The sequence below is a fragment of the Acartia tonsa genome, chromosome 14 (assembly GCF_053477335.1).
Source record: "Acartia tonsa isolate MP-2025a chromosome 14, ASM5347733v1, whole genome shotgun sequence".
In the NCBI taxonomy this organism is placed as follows: Eukaryota; Metazoa; Arthropoda; class Copepoda; order Calanoida; family Acartiidae; genus Acartia; species Acartia tonsa.
In genome coordinates this window covers 40,210,524-40,231,654 of record NC_137273.1, presented here as the reverse complement: position 1 = coordinate 40,231,654, position 21,131 = coordinate 40,210,524, and the positions used below count along the sequence as shown (strand labels likewise).

Below are 21,131 nucleotides of genomic sequence, written 5' to 3'. Positions count from 1 at the left end.
AAAATGTATGACAAAAGGTTATAAGTAATACAATGTGTTTCATAATGATACTCTTCAGTTACAATAACATTTTGATACTGACCATAAAATCAAAAGTTTCAAAGATTTTTACAAAAAAAAACGTTAGAGGATTTTTCATCATATAATTAAAATTACAAATATATATATATATATATAGATGAAGAGATAAAAAGATAAATATAAATATAGATACATAGATGGAAAGATAGATAAATAAACAAAATGATAGATCTATAAATAAATAAATATATGGATAGTTAGATAGACATGAAAAAATTAATAAAAGATATTTAGATATATATTGATTGATGAATAGATAGACAGAAAGAAAGAAGGATAGATGTTTGAAAAATATTACAGGGGAAAGTTAATAAATTATAATTTAATCTTCTCCTAAAAATTATATGAAAATGCGTTTTTCAAAAGTTTGAAAATTTGTAATCTTCCTCTCATTTTGACACCATACTTTAACCAGGGATCTAAAGGGATAAGACAAGGGCTGTAAAATTGTTTACATCTTTAATGGTGATACACAAAATTACTCCCTTTGTAGATTATAATTAATGGTTGAAACATTTGAACACTCCCTTTAATTAACCATCCAATCAAAATTCACTACAGTCCCTACTACAAGAAAACGTTATTATAAAACTTTGGGGACTAGTGTAATAAACAGCCCATTGTCCCTTCTCTCTCTGATTTTAACTCAAATCTTGGCCGGTTAATATTTTATATTAAACTCGAAGATTTTTTACGCGTAAAGTAAATGTCATTCTTAAAAAGCTTAGGTTCCCTAAATGTTATATTTGTAAAAATTCTGCCATCTAGGTACTATGTCTTCAAAAGGGAAAGAAGGAGGCAAAAAAAATAGCCTAAAACAACTCCGGGACCTATGTGAAGTTTCCTGAAAAGGGAAAATCTATAAAAAAAACTTACTACTTAGGATGAACATAATATTATCTTATACATGAGCGATAAAAATAATCTACACACACATTTACCCCTACAATAGGTTGAAAAGTTTTAGCACTACTAATTTTGAATAAACCAATTAATATTTCATAAAACGTACCAACTTTTTAAGCCACCAAATGAGAAAACGTGTTTATAAACCTCTGAGTTCCAGTGTAATTTACAGTCCCATTCTCTTACCTTTATGGAAATACTAGCGGCAAAGCCCCTAGCCTCTAGGGGCTTTGCCCCAAGAGGTAATTTTAAAAAATTAAGTACCTTTGGTGCTGCAACCACCACATTTTAAATTAAATGCATAAAAAAATTTAGGGGATTTTTTTTCAAGGGGGGGGGGGGTTGGGGTTGCAGGGTCTCCCACTTAACTTTAAAAACATTTTTAACCACCACAGGACCAGTAGATATATTCCCTGAAGATTAGAATCCAATCAGTTCAGTGATTACTGAGATCTTAGGGGACAGACAGATGGACGGACGGACAGTCAGACAGACGGACAGACATCAAGCTACTTTGTATTAGAGATTATAGATCGACTTCAATTTCATGATAGAAAATTCATAAACTAAATAATATACAAATTATTACGTCATATGCACAGACATGTCCTTGTATGTTATATAAAAGTTTTAACATTTTATCCAATTTTCTGGCAAACTTTAGTTTTATGTGTTTTTTAATTCATAGTAATGAAGCAAATCTTCACTTTAACCATGTATTAACCGCGACTGTGGCTCAACACGTAGCGCATCCGCTCGTCGTCGGCGAGGTGATAGGTTCGTATCTCGGCCCGACTTAGAGTCATAACTAAAGACGTTAAAAATGGTACCTACTGCTGCTATGTCAGTTATTAATCGTTCTTGCTTTCGTAGTATATTTGCATGGTCACATGAAAATGAAGGCAAACTTATAAAATGTAATTGTAATATAAATACATTCTAGTTGCTTCGCCCCTAATCTATAGGGAAAGGCTGAGGAGATCAAGAAAATAGCCTAAAACTATCTTTTCATATATGTTATCTAAAAAGTTCAGACAGACGGACAGACCCAAGTAATACAGTGTGGCTACTAAAAAATCAACTACAAATGCTATTTTTTCAAATTATAATTAATGGATATTGCCTCTTTTATTACCAATAAAACATAATTAACTCATTAATATTCTTTTAATTACCGTTTTTTGATGTTTTTAGTTTTACAAGTGGGGCTTTTATATATATAATTATGGTAGGTCCGTTCATCCGTATGTTTGTAACGGTTAGCTCTTATTCTTGACTCATACTAAAAACTTGCATGCTGATTCCTGTAACTGCTAGATTAGTATTAAAAAGCATAGCATTTTTTTTGTATGGTATAATCTTGGGGGTGTTGTAGGCACCCCCAACCATTTAGGAGGAGGTATTTACCCACCCTAAACAATTTTTTTTTTTTTGGGGGGGGGAAATACCCCCCAAAAATAAAAAACATTAACAAAAAAAAATTTTGGCGAGCTTTGCGCGCATTTTTACTAATAAATATTTAATAGTATTTTATTATTAGGTAGGTAACTTTTTACGTTATTAAATTACCCCCCTTGAAATCTGTTGGCAGGGATAAATTTTTTTACCCCCCCCCCCAAAAAAAAAAAATTTACCCCTGCCAACAGATTTCAAGGGGGGTTATTATCCCCCCCCCCCAAGCAAATTTTACCCCCGGGGAAAAATTTTTTTTTGGGGGGGAAGGAAATTTGCGGCGAGCTTCGCGAGCCATATTACCTCCCCCCCCCAAAAAAAAAAAAAAATTTACCCCCCCTCCAAAAAAATAAAAAGCTTAGACGCCCCTGCATGTGTATATTGCATACAATTTTATTTAGACTTAAAATTTTATATTCTGCGTAGTAAGTTCCGACACTCTTCGACTGCTGATGTCCGTTTGTCCTATCGTCTGATTCTAGAGCTTTGCTTTTAAGGCTGTTGCCAGGCTTGTGTACTTAATACGTATATAAGCGACAACTTCTATTACACAGAAACTTACAATTTTTAACATTATTTACCATCTTTTTGGTGCAGTATGGAGTAATAAATTTCAAACAATGCTTTCTTAGATAAGATTTTATTTATATGTATGCGAATAAGTATAGAAGGAATATATGTTTTGGTACCAGAGATTTTTATTCCTTTGAAATCATGAAACCTGACCTTACATATAAAACAAATAAGGCAGGTGTCATAATTAGAATGTGTTCAATTAATGAAATATACACACCAAGCATTTAATTTTTATTTTAGGTCTTATTTTTTAAGGTTTTCTTGTATACTAGCGGCTTCGCCCCTAGCCTCTAGGGGCTTTGCCTCTAGAGGTTTGACCAAACCAATTTTTTATTTTTTTATTAGATTTTAAAAAATAAATCTAGTAAAAATTTTTCTTTGGGGGGGAGGAATTTTTTAAAAAGGGGGGGGGGGGTTAGTCGACCCAACTATTTTAATTTTAGTTTTAAGAAGAATTTTTTTTTTGGGGGGGGGGTTTAAATTTTTTTAACAAAGAAAATAGTTATAAACCTTCCCGGGACCTATGAGAAGCTACCCTGTAAAGGAAAACCCGATCAGTTTAGTGGTTAGCGAGATCCTTCGCTACAAACAAACAGACACATAGATATCGTTCTACTTTGTATTATAGACTAGCGGCTACGCCCCTAGAGGCCTCTAGGGGCACTTGAGGAGGAGAGAGTCGAAATTAATAATTCAATTTCTTTTTTTAGATTTAAAAAAAAAATAAAAAAAATTTTTGGGGGGGGGCGAAAAAAAATTTTTTTTGGGGGGGGATGCCCCCCCCCCCTCATTTTTAATTTTAGTTAAAAAAATTAAAAAAAAATTTTTTGGGGGGGGGGAATTTTTCATTTTTGGGGGGGTTGGGGGTGTCCCTCCCCCCAAGAAAATAGTTATAAACCTTCCCGGGACCTATGAGAAGCTACCCTGTTAGGGAGAACCCGATCGGTTCAGCAGTTAGCGAGATCCTTTGCTACAAACAAACAGACAAACAAACAGACAGACATCGTTCTACTTTGTATTATAGATAAATATAGAATGATAAATGGCACCTATGAATAATATTAAATACAGGTTTCAATTACAATATACATAGATAGATATTCAGAATAGTGTAAGAATCATGTTTTATTTTTCCTATTTGGTCAAAATCAGAAGTACCACATACAAAATACATAAATATTCAGAAATGTGTAAGGATTATGTTTTATTTTTTTCCACTTTGGTCAAAATCAAAGTACCACATACAATATAATTAGCTAGATATTCAAAATTGTGTAAGGATCATGTTTTATTTTTCTAATTTGGGCAAAGTCAGAAGTACCACATACAATATACATAGATATATATTCAGAATAGTGTAAGGATCATGATTTCTTTTTCCAACCTGGTCAAAATCATATGTGCCACATAAAATATACATAGATAGATATTGCATAGTGAGGAAAACTGCATATTGCTTTGAGATAAAAGAAATTAACATTTAGACAAAAATGCTGAACAAAAATATAAATAAAAATATCTGTGTCTATTTGTCGTTTGTGTGTGCTGAAAGATCTCGCGAACTGCTGTTCCTATATGTTTCTCGAAGTAAATTGACCATTAAACATTTTTATCTTTAAAACTACAATAAAAAATAGAGGGTGTCGACTCCCCCCTCCCCTCAAAAGTACCTAGGCCTCTAGGGGCGTTGAGAATAGATTTATAGGAGATAATTTTCTCTTTAAAGTTTAGTCATTTGATAAGCTATAAATTATTAGGCCTTCGAAAATCTAAACTTAGAATTATTTCTACAAAGATGTATTAAAAAGTAAGGTAATGTTTAGATCATTTATTACGGGGTTATTGTAAAAACTCCAAACAAATTGCAAGGCATGCATTCATGGTGTTTAATCATAGATGCAAAAATTTCATACATTAAAGTTAAACGATGTCTGTTCTTCTGTTTATCTGACTGGTAATACCAAGGTTTTAGACTATCTTCTTTGGGGAGTTGGAGACTCACCCCCTAAAAAAAACAACTGTAAAAATACTCTCATCTTTAAAAAAAAATGAATAATAGTAAAATAATAAAAAAATAGTACCTTTCACCGCCCCACCTCCCCTAGGGAAAAAAATGGTATAATCTTCTAAATTTTGTTTTTGAGAACAGGTCTTTTTGCAGACCCAATTCACCATCCTCATTGTAGGATATAAAACAATTATGAGAGAAGGCCTTCTTTTGTTTTACACATCAGGCAGGGAGGGGGCAATGGACTGGTAAATGTCACTGGTCCCCAAAGTTTTATCACCTCACTAAGTACTCATAACTTTGGGTACTAAGTGTCTGAACATAACGACTGATGGTTTTAATCTACAGAAGGATTAGTTTTCGTTTTCATAATTTTTTTACACAGAGGGGGAGGGGACATTAAGCTGTCAATTACACTGGTACCCAAAGTTCTTATACGTTGTCTTAAAAACTTTGGGTAATTGTATTGAATTTTGATTGGTTGGTTTAAACTAGCAGTGTCTGAACATTACAACCAATAATCTAAATCTACTGAAGGGGTTTGTCTGTTTATTATTAATTGGTGATGTATATAAATTTATCGTCCATTGTCTTATCCCTTCAAATCCTTGGTTTTTCAGCTACAAAGTTTTGGCATCTCTGTAGTAGCGCAACTAGGTGTAATCAAACAAGAATGACAACATCCATGAAAGCAAAGCTGGTTCAAGAAGGCTCTTTCACACAAATAACCTTCTTGAAAACTGACTTTAATTTTAATTAATAGAAAAAGAGGGGGGAGGGTCGTTTTTCCTTATTAGATTTAGGTCAGGTTAGATAAGTTTATATTGGATGCTGGGTATAGCCCGGCATGGTAAGTGCACAGCAAGTATAGGCCCCACAGGGTTAGGTATAAGAAAAAAAACCTTCCTTTATTTTCAATTTAAAATAAAAATAGGAGAGGGGGAATATTTCAGCTAAAAAAAATAGCTCAAACCACCAAAGACATAAATAAATAGCCTGAAACCAGCACATGGCCTATGTGAAGTTTACCTAAAATAGATAACCCTATCGGCTGAGTAGTTATATATTGAGGTCTTTAGCTTCAGACAAAAAAATCCTTACTACTAATAGGGTTGAGAAAAACACACATCAGGAAGGAAGGGAACAATGGACTGTTTATTACAATATCCCCCAAAGTTTTATAATAACGTTTTCTTAATCGTTGGCTCAATAACTTTGAAGACTTTTATTTAATTTTGTTTGATTCATGCATTAAGTTGAATGTTCAAATGTTTCAACCACTAATTTCAATCTACAGAAGGGGAATTTTATGTATTATCATTTCGAATGTTCATACATTTATGGGCCATTGTCTTATCCCTTTAGATCCCTGCACAAAGATAGACATCCCAATTATTTTGATAATGAAATTTATTTTCCACAAAGGATAAATTATGTCTATTTATTCTCTATAAAAAGAAAAGGCAAGGAAAAAAATCGTCCAAAATCATTTTTTTTTGTTAATTTTATATAGAGGAATCCAAAGTTTTTTTTTAACAACGATAAGCTTAAAACTGTGGCTATTTTAATTAAATTTTATAGGTATCCTAGTAGTGTCCAAACTTTTTAACCAATACTGTTAAACTACAGCAGGGATAATATTGTTTATCATCATTGAGAATGTACATCAACAAATCATCCGTTGTCTTATCCCTTAAGATCCCTAAGATGTCTATATGTCTACCTTTAGGTTAATTTAAAACATGGTTTTAGGCTATTTTCTTTAGACCCAAAAAATAATAGGAAATATATCTCAATTTTGAAAGAATGTGAAATATCATTGAAGATATATAGTATGTTTATAGCGTTACGGACTGACGAGTGAATTATAGAGTAGCTTACTACTAAAATAGAATAGTAGAATTATGAAATGGTATTGAAGATATTTTATATGTTTAAAGAGTTACGGACTGACGGACAGACAGAGTGAATTTCAGAGTAGCTCGCGACTAAAATAGAATAGTAGAATTATGAAATGCTATTGAAGATATTTTGTATGATTATAGCGTTACGGACTGACGGACAGACGAACAGACAGAGTGAATTATAGAGTAGCTTAGTACTAAAAAAGAATAGTAGAATTATGAAATATTATTGAAGATATTTTGTATGATTATAGCGTTACGGACTGACGAACAGACAGAGTGAATTATATAGAATAGCTCGCTACTAAAATAGAATAGTAGAAGTATGAAATATTATTGAAGATATTTTGTATGTTTATGTGTTAGCAGGGAGGTAGGTGATTTTGATATCTAAATTACACTGGTACCCAAAGTTGTAAAACGACGCTGTATTATTCGTTGCATCAAAAACCTTGGGGATTAGTGCAAAACTAGAAGTGTCATAACGTTTATACCAATAATTATAATTTAGAGTAGGGATAATATTGTTTACCATCATTGGGAACGTGTATAAATTTATTGTCCATAGTCTTATCCCTTTTGATCCCTGAAATATTTTGATTGGTTAGTTCAAAACCAATAGTGTCCAAACGTTTTAACCAATAATTTTTATTTAGATCAGGGATAATCTTGTTTACCATCAATGGGTATGTATATCAATTTATCGTCCATAGTCTTATCCCTTATGATCTCTGAAATATTTTGATTGGTTAGTTCAAACCCAATAGTGTCCAAACGTTTTAACCAATAATTTTAGCTTAGAGTAATGATGATCTTGTTCATTATTATTGGGTATGTAAATCAATTTATCGTCCATAGTCTTATCCCTTAAGAGCCCTGAATTGTTTGTGTTATGTTGTATATTTTGGAATTCCATAGATGACAACATCCATATTTATTTTTTTTAAAACAAGGATGACAACATCCTTAAAAGCGAAGCTCTGAAATAGAAGGATAAAGGGAAATTAACACTTTTAGAGTGTCAGATCTAAATAAACTGAATATTATTGCATAAGTCTATACAAAATTTACAAAAGTAAATTTGTTGCAAAACTGATTAAATATTAACATGACACTGTTTAAGAAACTAACGTTTAAGTAAATCAGTATTAAAAAAATCAGATGAATAGGATAATTTTAACACACACAAATTTTAAAAATCTGCTTGTTTTAAAAGGACGTACTGGTAGGACTCTCTGGTAACTCATTGGGTGGTAGGTTTTTGGCTATTTCTAACCTCTTAAAATAATCACTATGGGGGTACCATACACATATAGACACATCGAATTCTACAAATTAGGGTTGGGCCGGATATCCGGTTACTTTAAATATCTGGCCGGGTACCGGATATCCGGTTATCCGGTAATTTGCCGGATATTGAACGTTAGACAGATATCCAGCCGGTTACCAGATATCCGGCATTATAAATCAGCCGGATATCCTTTATCCAGCCAAAAAAGTATCCGGCCCAACCCTACTACAAATATAATATATTTTGGTTGAGAAATAAATCCTGATACCGGATATCCGACTGATCTCTAAAGCCGAATATCCGGTTATCCGGCCGGATATCTAGTAATTTGCCGGATATTGAACGTTAGACAAATATCCAGCCGGTTACCAGATATCCGGCATTATAAATCAGCCGGATATCCTTTATCCAGCCAAAAAAGTATCCGGCCCAACCCTACTACAAATATATTATATTTTGGTTGAGAAATAAATCCTGATACCGGATATCCGACTGATCTCTAAAGCCGGATATCCGGTTTTCCGGCTGGATATCCGGTAATTTTCCGGATATCGGACGTTGGACAGATATCCAGCCGGTTACTAGATATCTGGCATTATAAATCAGCCGGATATCCTGTATCCGGCCAAAAAAGTATCCGGCCCAATCCTACTACAAATATGTTGTATTTATATTTTGGTTGAGAAATAAATATTATGCATTGGGTGGTAGGTTTTTAGCTATTTCTAACCCCTTAAAATGATCCCTATGAGAGTATCATACACCTATTCAGACACACGAAATCCTACAAATTAGGGTCTGGCCAAAAATCCGGTTTGGCCGGATATCCGGCCAGGTACCGGATATTGAAACTATCCTGATAACGGATATCCGACTGATCTCTAAAGCCAGATGTCCGGTAATTTGCCGGATATCCAGTAATTTTCAGGATATCGAACGTTGGACAGATATCCAGCCGGTTACCAGATATCCGGCATTAGAAATCAGCCGGATATTCTGTATCCGGCCAAAAAAGTATCCGGCCCAACCCTACTACAAATATATTATATTTTGGTTGAGAAATAAATCCTGATACCGAATATCCGACTGATCTCTAAAGCCGGATATCCGGTTTTCCGGCTGGATATCCGGTAATTTTCCGGATATCAAACGTTGGACAGATTTCCAGCCGGTTACTAGATATCCGGCATTATAAATCAGCCGGATATCCTTTATCCGGCGAAAAAAGTATCCGGCCCAACCCTACTACAAATATGTTGTATTTATATTTTGGTTGAGAAATAAATATTGTGCATTGTCATTCCTATACGAATATTTTCTCATTTTCCTATATATTAAAATTATACCTTTTTAGTCCCGCTATCCCCATTATATATAAGAGAAGTTGACATAACACTCTGGTTATAAAAAAAAGATTTAAAAGAGCTTTTTCTCGGGGTAATTCTCATGGAGGGGTCGTAGTTCCCTCCCCCCAAAAAATTTAGAAACTTTTCCTGGACCTATGAAAAACTACATTGTAAACGAGAACCATATAAGTTCAGGGGTTAGCGAGATCCTTTAGTACAGACGGATACAAACACAAACACAAATGGACATCTTGTTAATTCTATATAAGGATAGGACTAGGAATTATAATTCAAAATAAAACTAAATTAGTTCGATGTTTCTGGTGCTACCTTTTTTTGTGAAGTAACTGCCTAAAAACAATTTTTTTTTTGGGGTGGTGGGAATTTTCTTTTTTGGGGTTGTTGGGGGGTGTCCTATCCCCCAAGAAAATAGCTTAAAACCACCACAGGACCAGTAGTTATGTTCCCTGAAGAGTAGAGCCCATTCGATTGAGTGGTTACCAAGATCTTAAGCTTCAGACGTACGGACAGACAGACAGAAAGATATTGTTCTACTTTGTATTATAGATTTAAATCATACAATATTATTCTTTTATTTTATAAGAGTGGTATTTTTTCTGAAGACCAACTTAAATAAATGTAAAATTGTAGATACCTATATCTTATTCCTTTTGTAGTATGAGTTTATGCATTATATTTAGATTTTCACATTTATACTTTTATTTTAGATACACAGTTTAAATACATCTATCTTTATTAGTTATGTACGGCATCGTATTATAGATAGACTTCCGTTATTATTAAAATAAAAAAAATATAATATTTAAACCAGTTCTTTTAGCCCCGAGGAGCCGAAGGCTAGAACTAACAAAACTGGTTTTAATCTTATGATTGCATATTTTTATATTCGTAGAAAATTGTCTGTATTGCAATGCTATACATGACTTTTCCGTATGGCTGAGAACCGGTTATTATCCAATAGATTTTAATTGGGTTTAAAACAATTATAAAAAAATGGATTACCTACGCCACTTAACCCATGGAAAGCTTTCTTAATATGGAAAACTAAATCGGTTCAGTGGTTAGCAAGATCCAAACGAAAAAAACAAAAACTATTACTACTTCACATTACTAAAAGGTATTGACTCTTGATTGGTTGGTTCATACTAACTTTGTCAAAACTTCTAATCATTTATTTTTATCTATTAGATAATTTTGTTTATGATAATTGGGGACGTACTTTATTTATAATTAATTATCCTACCCTAAAAACTTAATCTCAAAAAAAGTATTATATAGTTTGTCAAACGTTTTGTTGAATTCAAAGTGAATAAAATACTTTGTCTTTTTTGTATACTAGAGATTATATAGAATAGGTGGATATTGTGACAGGGGAATTTTGATCTTTAATATAGGTTGCTAATAAAGTCCTTAGATAATGGTCAATACGTTCCTTCATGGGAGGGAGGGGATGGGGTAAACTCATAAGGGGGGGGGGATTAGGGGCATCATTACATCAGCCAGCAGGGAGAAGCATTTAATCAGGGTATTCAAGAATCTGTCACAATTTCCAAGTTTTCTATATCTATTATTGTATGTCTGTCTTCTTAAGAGAAACAAGGATGACAATATCCATAAAAGCGAAGCTCTGAACCGGTAGATCAAACGAACATTAACATTTGTAGAGTGTCAAAACTGAAGAAGCAGAATATAAATGATATAAATATAGACATACTAACATTTCTAGGACTTGATTATAGAAATGCTTTGCTTATAACATTGTACTTTGTTGTCCTAGAAATCAGTATTACAATAAATCAGATCAATCGAATAATTATATTTCCTAACCGTACCTAACTACTACAAGAATCACCGTGCAAAGTTTGAAATCGATAGGACAATTCTAACATGCCTAAATTAACGAAAAAAATGTTACAGACGGACAGACCTACCCTAATTATAGAAAAGCTTTGCCTTTAAAAAGCTTTTTATTTGTATATCACACTTAGGCAAACATATATTTTTCCCTTACATATTTTTACAACAAGGATAACAACATCCATAAAAGCAAGGCTCTAAAATCAGTTGTTAGAGCAAACGAACATTAATCAGTGTCAGAACGTAATAAGCAGAATGTGAACTTATTAACTGAAGTCTAAACAAAATTGAATATCAATTTGTTGCAAAATTACTTAGATACAGGATAATGTTAATGGATTGGACAATCCAGGACTTGGTTATAGGATATGCTTTGCTTATAATAGTGTACCTTGTTGCTCTAGGAATCATTACTTCAAAAAATCAGATGAAATGGAAATTATGTAATACAAAAATTTTCTGGTAACAATCATCTAGAATTACTACGCCTTCTAAACAGTATCTAACGGTTACATGCATCACCACACCAAGTTTGAAATCTAAACAATTCTAACATGTTTAAACTAACGATAAATCTTACCTCTGGGTCGAATTGGTCGAACAGATTCTTCCACTGGTCTTTTAACAAAATCTGATCAGCTCGCAAATCTTCTTCGGACCTTAAAAGTAATGGTTGAAAAGTTTGGAACTAACCCATCAAAATTGGACAAAAGTACCCAAAGTATTTGAGCCAACTGATTATATATATTAAATGGTTAGAAAACTTTGGGTACAAGTGTATCTTTATAACAGTATCTTCTTCAGACAATAAAAGTATTGGTTGAAAAGTTTGGACATCATCAGCTTGGAACTAACCCATCAACATTTAGTAAAAGTACTCAAAGTTTGTGAGCCAACGAATTATATATGATTATATACGAAAACTTTGGGTACAAGTGTATCTTTTAACAAAATCTGATCAGCTCGCAAATCTTCTTCAGACCTTAAAAGTATTGGTTGAAAAGTTTGGACATCATTAGTTTGGAACTAACCCATCAAAATTCAATACAAGTACCCAAAGTTTGTGAGTCAACGAATTATATATGATTATATACGAAAACTTTGGGTACAAGTGTATCTTTTAACAAAATCTGGTCAGCCCGCAAATATTCTTCAGACCTTAAAATTATTGGTTGAAAAGTTTGGACATCATTAGTTTGGAACTAACCCATCAAATTTAGTAAAAGTACGTGGTTAGAAAACTTTGGATACCAGTTTATTTCAACAAAGTCTTCATCAGATCTTAAAAATACAATTCATGATTAGTTATCAGGGATATTAAGGGATAAGATAAATTGATTTACACTCCCAATTATGATAAATAAAATTAACCTTTCTGTCGGTTGCAATAATAGGTTATAAGATTTAATATGCGCTAGTTTAAACTAAACTAAAATTGAAGGAACCCACTATATTAAGCAAACGAATACGCAAAATGAACTTTTTTATGAAACTTTGGGTAACAGTGTTATTTACAATTCAATGCCCATCAATACTAAGCTAAAAGGGTGGAGTTGATTTAATTGGCTGAACACCTACAGGTACGATTTTTAAAATTTTTATTTTAAGGTAATACTCCCCCCTTTGACGCCCAAGAAAGTAAGACCCTCTTAGTTTTGATAATATTTTCCACTCCCATTGAAATATTAGATCACACAGTACAAGTAGAAGGGTGGGTTTTCAATTCTCCTAAAATCAGCAGAAATGTGCATTATTACAACAGCACAAACTATTCCTCTCATCATCAAACACCCCTTCCTATGTGCTTACTTGTATTTACCATTGTATGTTTGTCCATCAGTCCGTAACGCAACAGGAGAAATGTGATTGTATCAGCTGCTATTCAAGATAGTGTTAATGTTAGTTTGTCCTACAATGTGATTTTAGAGCTTCGCTTGAAAAATTAAATTCTTGGAGAATATTTACGTTAACTGCGGTAATAAAGACACATCTCTCCAAGAAAGCAGGGAGGGATAAGATAATGGCCGATAAATTAATGTATATCTTCAAAGATTATAAACAAAATAACTATTTATATAGATTTCAATTAGTAGTTGAAACGTTTGGACACTCAACTTATTGAACCAAAAAATCATAATTCAATAAAAGTACCCAATGAACGAGCCTATAACACTTTGGATACCAGTGTAATTTTGGGCCCATTGTCCCCTCTCTCCCTGACAAGTAGGTGTTAAATTGAATTGATTTGGATTGACATAGAATTTTACCAAGTGTGTATTCTGGCTTTTACATCAATATCTTGGGTAAATTCAGATAGGAGGGAGATGGCATTGGAGTATAAATTACACTGGTACCCAAAGTTTTATTATCACTATTATTGATTTTTTTTATTTGAAGGTTCCAAACTATATGTGTCAAAACTTTTCAATCAATATTTTTCATTTACAAAAATGATAATTTTGTTTATCATCATTACAAGTAGAAGGATATAATAAGAGATGTATATAAGGTAGATAAATAGTATATGTATAGTATAAGTAGTATAAGTATATGTATAGAGCTCAGATAGATTTAACTTTTAAATGGTGGATAGATTACAAATAGATGAATAGACGGATATATTTTAAATAGATGAATAGATTGTAAGTAAAGGTAAAGGTGTAAGTATAGGTTTAAAGTAAAGATAGATTTAACTCTTAATTAGATGGATAGATTACAAATAGATGAATAGATGGATAGATTTAAAGTAAAGGTAAAATAGATTTAACTCTTAATTAGATGGATAGATTAGATTAATAGATGGAAAGATTGAAAGTAAAGGTAAAATAGATTTACCTCTCAATTAGATGGATATATTACAAATAGATGAATAGATAGATAGATTGAAAGTAAAGGTAAAAGTGTAAGTATAGGTATAGAGCACAGATAAATTTAACTTTCATTTAGATGGATAGATTAGAAATAGATAGATAGATGGACAGATGACAAATAGATGAATAGATAGATGGATAGATTTAAAGTAAAACTAAAAGTGTAAGTATAGGTATAGAGACAGATAGATTTAACTTTTAAATAGATTACAAATAGATGGACAGATTACAAATAGATTAATAGACAGATAAATAAATTGAAAGTAAAGGTAAAAGTGTAGGTATAGTTATAGAGCTCAGACAGATTTAACTTTTCAATAGATTACAAATAGAAGAATAGGTGGGTAGATTACAAAAAGATGAATAGATACATGAATAGGGAAGTATAGGTATAAAGCGCAGATAGATTTAAATTTGAGTAGATGGATAGATTTCAAATAGATGTATAGATGGTAGATAAAAGTGTAAGTATAGAGCACAGATATATTTAACTTTTAAATAGATAGAGAGATTAAAAAAAGATAAAAATTGAAAGTAAAGGTAAAATTGTAAGTATATGTATAGAGCACAGTTAGATTTAACTTTCACCTAATCTTCAGGATTTAATGCATTTTCATATTGAAAGTGAATCTGAATGCGAGAGAGAGAGATATATAGAGAGAGAGAGAGAGAGAGAGAGAGAGAGAGATAGAGAGAGAGGGAGAGAGAGAGAGTTAGAAAGAGAGATGAAGTATATAAAAGCAGGGATAAGACAATGAATGATAAATTATGTAAATACCCAATGATGAAGATTAAAATTGTTGTTGGATATGTTTGGATTACTTTTATTTAAAATCAACCAAACAAGATTAAATGACGTACCCAAAGTATAAGAGTCATTCAATGAGATATCAGAATTGTTGGATTTTAGAAAATCTACTAAAGTTTATGAAATTCTTTTTAAAAGCGAATCTTTTCTATAATTATGGTCGGTCCGTACGTCCGTCCGTCCGTACGTCTGAGACAGATAGCTTTTTTCGTTAATTTAGGCATGTTAGAATTGTCCTATCGATTTCAAACTTTTGCATGGTGATTCCTGTAGTAGTTAGGTATGATTTAGAAAGCGTAGCAACGCTATAATCATTACCAGAATGTCCGTACGTTCATTTTAAATATGTTGATTTTTTACTTTTTTAACAAACATTTTTTTATGTGATCTAATTATCCGATTGTTCTGATTTTTGGTATACTGATTCATGGGACAACAAAGTACAATATTATAATCAAGTCCTAAAAATGTAAGTATGTCCATAAACATTATCCTTATTCAAGAAGTTTTTCAACAAATTTACTCACAATTTTGCTTTGACTCTTATTCATTTATATTCTGATTATTCAGTTCTGGCTCTATACAAGTGTTAATGTCCGTGTCCTATCGTTTCAGAGCTTCGCTTTTATGGATGTTGTCATCCTTGTTTATTAAAATCTAAAGATGAAAGTGAAAATTGTTTTTAAAGCTAAAAATAAAAATAAGACCCAAAAATCTAAATACATAAAATTTCATTGAAAGGATAAAATTTTTTTAAAAATCGATTGTAAATTTCTTTTATTAGAAAAATAGTGTATTATTTCTCTAAATAAATAAATTCAATAGCAATTAGAGATCTAAAAGGATAAAACAATGGACAATAAATTGATATTTATCCCTAAATACGATAAACCAATAACATTCTATAGATCAGAATTATTGGTTGAAAAGTTGGAAATCTTTAGTTAAAAACAAACCAATCAAAATTGAAAAAAAGTGTATGGGTTAAAAGTTTGGAAACAGTTTATTTTACAGTCCAACATCCCCTCTCTGATAATATAGAAAAATGTTGGATGCATATTTCCAGGAAGAAATGACAATTTATCTGTCCTAGTTAACTTACAACTTTTAGCAAAAATGTCAAATTTAGAATGAGTATTTTCTATTAAAAATAACTAGAAAGGTTTGTTTTGCAATCAGTACAACTTTTTAAAAGATAACTTTAAAATTAAATGTTTAATTGAAGTATTTTTGACATTAAAATAACATTTGATTTATTTTTAAAAGTCATTGCCATTTAAAGAAGGATATTAATATCGAGACTGTTTGAAATAAGATACTTGCAAAAATTTAGAGAAACATAAAAAAGAAAGTAAATATTAAAATGAAAAAAAAATAAGGGAAAAATATAACCTTTGATTAGAACCAAAGACCTGCGGACCGAAGGACCGACAGAAAATAGTTGTGCGGAGCGTCGATATTAATTAATCACAAACAAGTCTTATTTCACATGAAAAAGATTCTCTGGTTATTCTTAATTATGTCTATTTGTGTGCAGAAAATTAATCATTGCATTTATGTTGTAAGGATATAAATATAATGATATTTTAGAGTAGCTTTGCTACTAATAACAAATAACATACTCGTCGTAATAGGGCCTAATCTAATTTATAGGCACATGCTACGAATTCATTAAGGACGTATGGACGTAAAGATAAACCCTACTTATAGAGTAGCTTCGCTTCTAATTACAAAATGATTACTCGTCATAATAACTCATAATCTCATGTATATGAATATTCTACCAAATAATTTATAACATAAAGACGTATGGACAACCCCCTTAGTTATAGAGCAGCTTCGCTATTAATAACAAACAACATACTCGTCATAATAAGGCCTAATCTCATGAATAGGCACATACTACCAATTCTTTTAGGAAGTACACACATAGTTATAGAGTAGCTTCGCTACAAATAAACCAACTTACTCGTCATAATAAGGCCTAATCTCGTGTATAGGCACTGGATCTTCGGGTTCAATTCTATCGGGCGTGAAGCACAACTGAAAACTCATTTTTGTTTAACTTTTTTTTCACTGTGTGGTTCTGAAACAATCTGAAAAAAGGAAGGTGTTATCGTTTATAGAGTGACTAGCGGCTTCGTAGTTTTTAAAAATATAAAAAATATAAAAAATTTCTGGTGCTCCGAACCATTCTCTCCCCCCCCAATTTTTAGGGAAGGTTGGGGGTGTCCCACACCCCAAGAAAATAGCTTAAAACCACCACAGGACCAATATGTATATACCATGAAGAGCAGAATCCGATCGGTTCAGTGGTTACCGAGATCTTAAGGGACAGACAGACGGACGGACAGACGGACAGTCATCAAGCTACTTTGTATTATAGATAGCTAGAGAGAGAGGGGACAATGGGCTGTTTATTTATCTAGTCCCTAAAGTTTTACATTTTCATTTTCTTATTCGTTGACTAACTTTAGGCCCTTTTTTATCGGTGTGTAAAAGTAACAGGATGGCTGTCTGTCTCTGTGTACAACACAGCGGAAAACTTATTTTTTAAGGCCTTTTTCACTGTTAAAAATACTGAAAAACAAGTATTGATGTATCCATTATAGAGTGACAGCACTATTTTCCCTTTGTAAAAGTAACATGATGTTTGTATGTCTGCCTGTAGATTAAGATTTCGATAACTACTATAACGATATGTTTCCATTTTAGAGTAAATAATCTTATAGGACCAAGTAATATTTATTGCTATTTTAGGAAAGGATACCATTAAAAGTATTTATATAGTTAACTAACAGCTACGACCCTAAAATCCTCTAAATAGGTCCTGTAAGGCTTCACTGCATGTAAAGCAGAACCATATCGGTATAGCAATAAATTAAGCTGTGCAATCCATGTTCAAAATATAAGTGATAAAACTAAATATTCTGTATGATATTAATTTAATATCCTATATACTAAAGTAACAGGATGTTTGTGTGTCTGTGTGTTTGTGTGTTTGTTTGTACCATAGGATCTCGCTAACCGCGGAACCGATCGGGTTCTCCTTAACAGGTTAGCTTCTCATAGGTCCCGAGAAGGTTTATAACTATTTTCTTGGGGGGTAGGACACCCCAAAGTTTTTTTTTTAATATTTTTAACTAACCCCACAAAAAAAAATTTTCGCCCCCCCCCCAATTTTTTTTACTTTTTCTTTTAAAATCTAAAATAAGAAAATGGGTTATTAAATTCGACTCTGCCCTCTTCAAGTGCCCCTAGAGGCCTCTAGGGGGCGTAGCCGCTAGTCACTAATCATAGTGCAATAAATAGTGCATGTAAGTCTGTAGTCAAAACACTACAAAAGACAGAGAGGGAGGTTAAATTAGACAGTAACAAGGATGACAACATCCATAAAAGCGAAGCGCTGAAACGGTAGGACAAACGGACATTAATACTTGTATAGTGTCGGAACTGAATAATCAGAATATAAATTTGTATGAGAGTCGATGGAAAATTGTAAGTAAATTTGTTGAAAAACTGCTTGATATAGAATTTGTTTATGGACATACTTACATTTTTAGGACTTAATTATAGTGTTGCTTCGCTTATAATAATGTACTTTGTTGTCCCAGGAATCAGCATACAAAAAATCAGATCAATCGGATAATTAGATCATATAAAAATTTGTTGTTAAAAAAGTAAAAAAATCAACATGTTTAAAATGGACGTACGGTCATTTTGGTAATGATTATAGAGTTGCTACGCTTTCTAAATCGTACCTAATTACTGCAGGAATCACCATACAAAGTTTGAAATCGATAGGACAATTCTAACATGCCTAAATTAACGAAAAAAGCTATCCGTTACGGACGTACGGACGGACGGACCGACCCTAATTATAGAAAAGCTTCGCTTTTAAAAAACACAGTATCTTATTCGTTGGTTCAAAAACTTTTATTAAATTTTAATTTATAACAGGTAGTGTCCAAAGTTCTCCACTTTTAATTTCTTTTTTTAAAAAGGGGTAATTTTGTCTATCATTATTGGAGATGTATATAAATTTATCACTGACAAAAGAAAAAATTTTTAACTTTTTTCACTTTTTTTTAACCGGTATCTTCATTTAAAGAGCTAGAAATGTGTCCCAAAAATTGCCTAAAACCATCACGGAACTCTATGCGAAGCTTCCCTAAAAATTCATTGATTCAGTTGTTATTAAAATTCTAATCTTCAGACAAAAAAAACTTACTAGTTAAAAAAATAGGATATATGCTTAATTTATATTCTGTAAGAACAAGATTAATTTAATTTAATTTGTCATAGTACTACAAATAGTGCATGTCTGCTTAAAGAAAGGGAGGGAGGAGACATTAGACAGTAAATAACACTGGTACCCATAGTTTTACAAACTCTGTTATATAATCATTGGTTTATTGATTGGTTCCAAACTAGTAGTGGCCAAAGTTTACCACAATTAATATTGATTTGAAGAAGGGGTAATTTTGTTTATCATTATTATCGGGGATGTATATCAAATTATCACTGCAAAAAGAATATTAGATATGTCGAATTTTTCACTTTTATTTTCACCGGTTTATCACTACGACAAAATCTCCCCAACTAAGATAAATATTCCCCTATAAGTACTAGGAAAACCAAGAATAAGAAATGTTGTCCTTTTAGGTACAGCTAAATTTTTAAAATAACAAATTTATTTATTTGATACTAGCGGCTTCACCACTAGAGGCATGCTAGGGGCATTTTGGTACAGGGGGGGGGGGGGAGGAAATCGACCCTTCATAGTTATTACAAAAAGATTTTTTGGAGTGGGGGGGGGGGTTAGGAAATTTAATGTAGGTACCATTTCTCTTGGGAGGGTGTAGATACCCTCCTCCAAAATCTACAATGGATTTTCAAAAGAGCTTCACTGTAAAGAAGATTCTTCATTACACACACACACACCACACACATATATATCCTGTTACTTTTTTAAAGGGTTTCATAATAAACCTTATATTCTTTAAGTATTTATTATGTTTAGATTCTATAAAAAAAATCTATAAATAAAATCTTAAATTAATATAACATAATCTTAGTTTTTTTCTCTATTTTTGAAAAAAATGTCTTTTAAATGTATACTAATTGATAATTAAGCAAAGGTTTAAAAAAACAATATGATTTTAAAAACTAATATTATCATTTTGATTAATAATCTTTTTATAACTGTATTATTATATGTTTTTACGTTTTTTTTTTTAAAGTTGTGCTCTAAATAGGATTAAACATAAAAAACATGTTGTTTTGTGTAAAAAAATCTATTATTAAAAAATTTAATTAATAAGAAAAAAAAATTCTTTTACTTTTACAACACTTTGCTATGAAAATTAATCAATAATTAACGTTATTGAATGGACATAATTAAATCTGGTTGAAAGCATCTGAAATATTCCCCTTTATCACATCTATCTTATAATTCCCTCACTGCTGTGCGTGTGTATCTCTGCTCTGAGAGTTGAAGAATTACTACACATTATTTTACTATAATATTCCCCCAATCTCTTGGTTCTTCCCCCCAATATTTTGTCCCCATCCCCCCCCCCCACACCTCTCGGAATATATTTCCCGAACCATTTTCGCTCATAATTCCGTCGGGTTTTCTCTTTCTTTCTCTCTCTCTCTTACACGCTCTCTCTCTCTTCCCATCCTCTCTCCTCCTCTCTCTCTCTCTCTAGTTTAATTCTCCGTAGGAATAATCCTTTTATTTTTAGTGGCGAAGCTACTCTATGATTAGAATTGTCTGTCTGTCCGTGTGGATTATTAGGTAGCTGGACAAAGTGTATTAAAAATCAGCCTTGTGACGTCATAAAAATGAGAGATTACCTATTCATTTCTTTTTTAGGGGTTTTCTTTCCCACCTCGCCTCTCATCTCCATCATTTTTATGACGTCACAATACACATGACTGATTTTTAAAACACTTTGTTCAGCTATATTTTTAGAAATTATAAGGTATGTCCATATATCTGCAAT

The 21,131-nt window shown here is 32.2% G+C and overlaps 1 protein-coding gene across 1 annotated transcript in view; it reads right to left on the bottom strand.

Moving 5' to 3' along the window:
* Positions 1 to 17,212, bottom strand: part of LOC145305860 (rhomboid-related protein 2-like) — a 90,113-nt gene extending 72,901 nt beyond the window's left edge. Inside the window, exons 1-2 of the mRNA XM_080147686.1 lie at positions 17,090 to 17,212; positions 12,023 to 12,101 (exon numbers count right to left, since the gene is read on the bottom strand). Of these exons, the coding sequence (XP_080003812.1) occupies positions 12,023 to 12,101; positions 17,090 to 17,175 (165 nt within the window). The 5' untranslated portion in view covers positions 17,176 to 17,212. The remainder of the gene's footprint in view (positions 1 to 12,022; positions 12,102 to 17,089) is intronic.
* Positions 17,213 to 21,131: the final 3,919 nt, after the last annotated feature.